General features: G+C 37.3%; 1 protein-coding gene across 1 annotated transcript in view; it reads right to left on the bottom strand.

Moving 5' to 3' along the window:
* Positions 1–2,886, bottom strand: part of pknox2 (pbx/knotted 1 homeobox 2) — a gene marked incomplete in the record, with an annotated part of 47,126 nt that overhangs the window by 27,230 nt on the left and 17,010 nt on the right. Inside the window, 1 exon segment of the mRNA XM_014030885.1 lies at positions 366–537. Coding sequence (XP_013886339.1) covers positions 366–537 — 172 coding nt within the window.

Below are 2,886 nucleotides of genomic sequence, written 5' to 3'. Positions count from 1 at the left end.
ATACAGCATTTTTCTTGTCTACATGAGTATGGTCTTTTCATTTGTCCTGATGTTTATAATAATAAGCAATATAATAATAATAACAAAATTTATCTTAGTTTTATAACGTCACCTCCACTGACCGTAAAGGTTCCCGAAAAGGCCTCAAAAAGGCCCATGGACCACCAGTTGATAATCACAGATGTAGCTTGTTTTGTGGCTCCGAACACATTTTGTTAGTGAGTCAAAACACAAATGGCTCATTTGATCATAAAGGTTGCAGAMCCCTGTTCTATTGTGTAATTGCATTGTTCCTCAGTAGTCAAACGTTTTTTGTGTGCCTTATAATAAAGTGTTACCTTATGTTGTCCCAACCCTTTACTTACCAGGTTGTCCAGCTCTGGATCTTCACTAAAGAAGGGCTTATGTTCTTGCTCCTGCTGGTGGACAAAGTTTTCAATATCTACATCAAAGCTGGCTGATGTGATGCATTCGGATCCCTGCGTGGCCTGTTCACACTTCTCAAACAGCAGTGCCAGCAGCGGGAACAATGGGTGTCTGAGGAGAGACAAGMGCAAATGTAGCAGAATTCAGTTCATATCATCTTTAAGTCATCTAATTCTTACGTCTTACACATATACTGTAGTACTGCATTCCACTTTCATTTCTTCTCCCCCCCCCCTACACACATATATATGGTTTTTATACCCCTGTGGGGACCGTGGATTGACTTYCATTCATTTTTTGGAAATTTTATATCCTAACCCTGACCATTTACCCTAAAATTAACCTCACAGGTACCTACCAGACCCTAAAACTAACCTAAACTCAATTCACACCATGGTCCTAAACCCAACCCCCCACCCGTAATTTGCATTCATACCTGTGGAGACTGGGCATTGGTCCCTACAATGGCTGTTCAGTCCCCACGAGGCTGATTTTTCAGGAAAATGGTTAGGAAAAAACATGTCCACACACACACACACACACACATACTGGTCATTGATATTGCCTAACACTAACCCTAACCATTACCTTAAACCTAACCTAAACTCAATTCACACCTTAGTCTTAAATCGAACCCCTGACCCACAACAGTGCGTTCCCCAATGGGGACTGGGCTTTTGTCCCCATATGGAACAGTGGATCCTCAACAGCCAGTGTGTACCAGGAAAATGGTCAAAATTCATCCCCATCAGGTAGCAAACACATGCACACACACACACATTGTAAGAGTTTACGATCTTGGAAACTTGTTTTAAACATCAATATTTTCTGAAGATTCACAGAACATTTGTGAACATTTAACATTGAAAGAATATTCATACCATACCAGCTGTATTTATAAAACACTTTAAACAACCACAATACCAAAATACTCTGCAGTACAATAAAAAACACAAGATCTAAAAAACAAACAAAAAAAAAACCAAAGTAAAAACAGGTATTTCATAAAAATAGATAAAAAACACTTCAATAAAATGAACTAAAAAATTAGATCTATGGAGATGAAAAACAACAACTTCAAGTTTCTAGACATACAGTTTTAAAAAGTTTCCATGCAGTGGCTTAAAAAATTAGTTATTTTACTTCTTCAGGGGGATTTAAACCGATCAGTTGTCTTTGTAGCAATAAAAATAAACGCTTTCTAAAAATGTTTTCAAGCAGGACCAAATAAAAACAAGAGAGGAGGGTACCTACAACTGAGCCCTGAGAGACCCTCACATAAGAAAAGAGCGATTGTTAACCATCTTTTCATTGATTTTTAGACAGATAGGTAGTTTTCACTTGTGCTTCTAATTTAATGTAAGGTAAGAACAAACATAACTTGGAATTAAATTGGCAAAGTTTCTTATTCATCGACACCATTTTCTGTTTACAGTTTTAGGGGTATTTGTACAGTTATTACTTTTAACATGGGGGGATGAAAAAAATATTTAATAACTTTTAATCAGAGTATAGTTAATTTAGTCTGTAAAAACATCACCGGTTACTCAAGTGTAAGAATGTCAAAGTCACCAAATTTGTTTGAAATTTGGTGAATTAGACACGAAATATCAGCTGTACTTATAAGTTTGCAAGAAGTTTGTAAAGTTTAGAAGAGGCACTAGGCCCTTTAACAATTTCACAAAACTTTGTCTAAGACAATCTGTTACACTCCCATAGAGCACTTTTATAGAGACTGCGGGACTGTATGAACTGTTCCCACCTGGTTTTGCTTGGTTGGGATCTGTATCTTCACCATTACTACCTTACGGAGGCCAGACAACTCTGGAGTCCACCAGGCTGCTTTGACGGCCTCCAGACTTTCTCTGGACAAACAGACTTATCAGCAGATTGCACAGCATCAGTCATGCTTGTGACCTCTGTCTCAACGTCTTTGCACAGTTTTAATCCTGGAAATTCTCCCACCCATCAAGTGGGATAGACTGCTGATAAACAGATTCCAGTCATTTCTTCTCAGTCTTAATCAATGGTACTCAAGTTAAACTGACACAGTGAGATCAGTTCATGATTAATATAATCAGTGCAAAGAATGAAAAGATCATGATATTGAAGGAAATTTTGTGACATATAAATTGAATTGAAAATCTAGTCTCTTTGTGACCACATAAAGCGGGTAGAATAAGTATGAACACGTCAACATTTTTCTCAGTAAATATATTACTAGAGGAGATAATGACATGAAATTTTCACCAGATGTTGGTAACAATCCAAGTGATCCATACATACAAAGAAATCAAACCATAAATGTCCAGAAATGAAGTTATTTGTAATAATGTGGAATGGCACGGGGAAAAGGTATTGTTTAAAGTAATACATACTTTGTACAAAAGCCTTTGTTGTCAATGACAGCTTCAAGACGCCTCCTGTATGGTGAAACTAGTGACATGCATTGCTCAGGTG

This window comes from Austrofundulus limnaeus, unplaced genomic scaffold (assembly GCF_001266775.1).
Source record: "Austrofundulus limnaeus strain Quisiro unplaced genomic scaffold, Austrofundulus_limnaeus-1.0 Scaffold1135, whole genome shotgun sequence".
Taxonomy (NCBI): domain Eukaryota; kingdom Metazoa; phylum Chordata; class Actinopteri; order Cyprinodontiformes; family Rivulidae; genus Austrofundulus; species Austrofundulus limnaeus.
The sequence above is the reverse complement of the archived record's forward strand: the minus strand, read 5'-3'. Positions and strand labels throughout refer to the sequence as shown.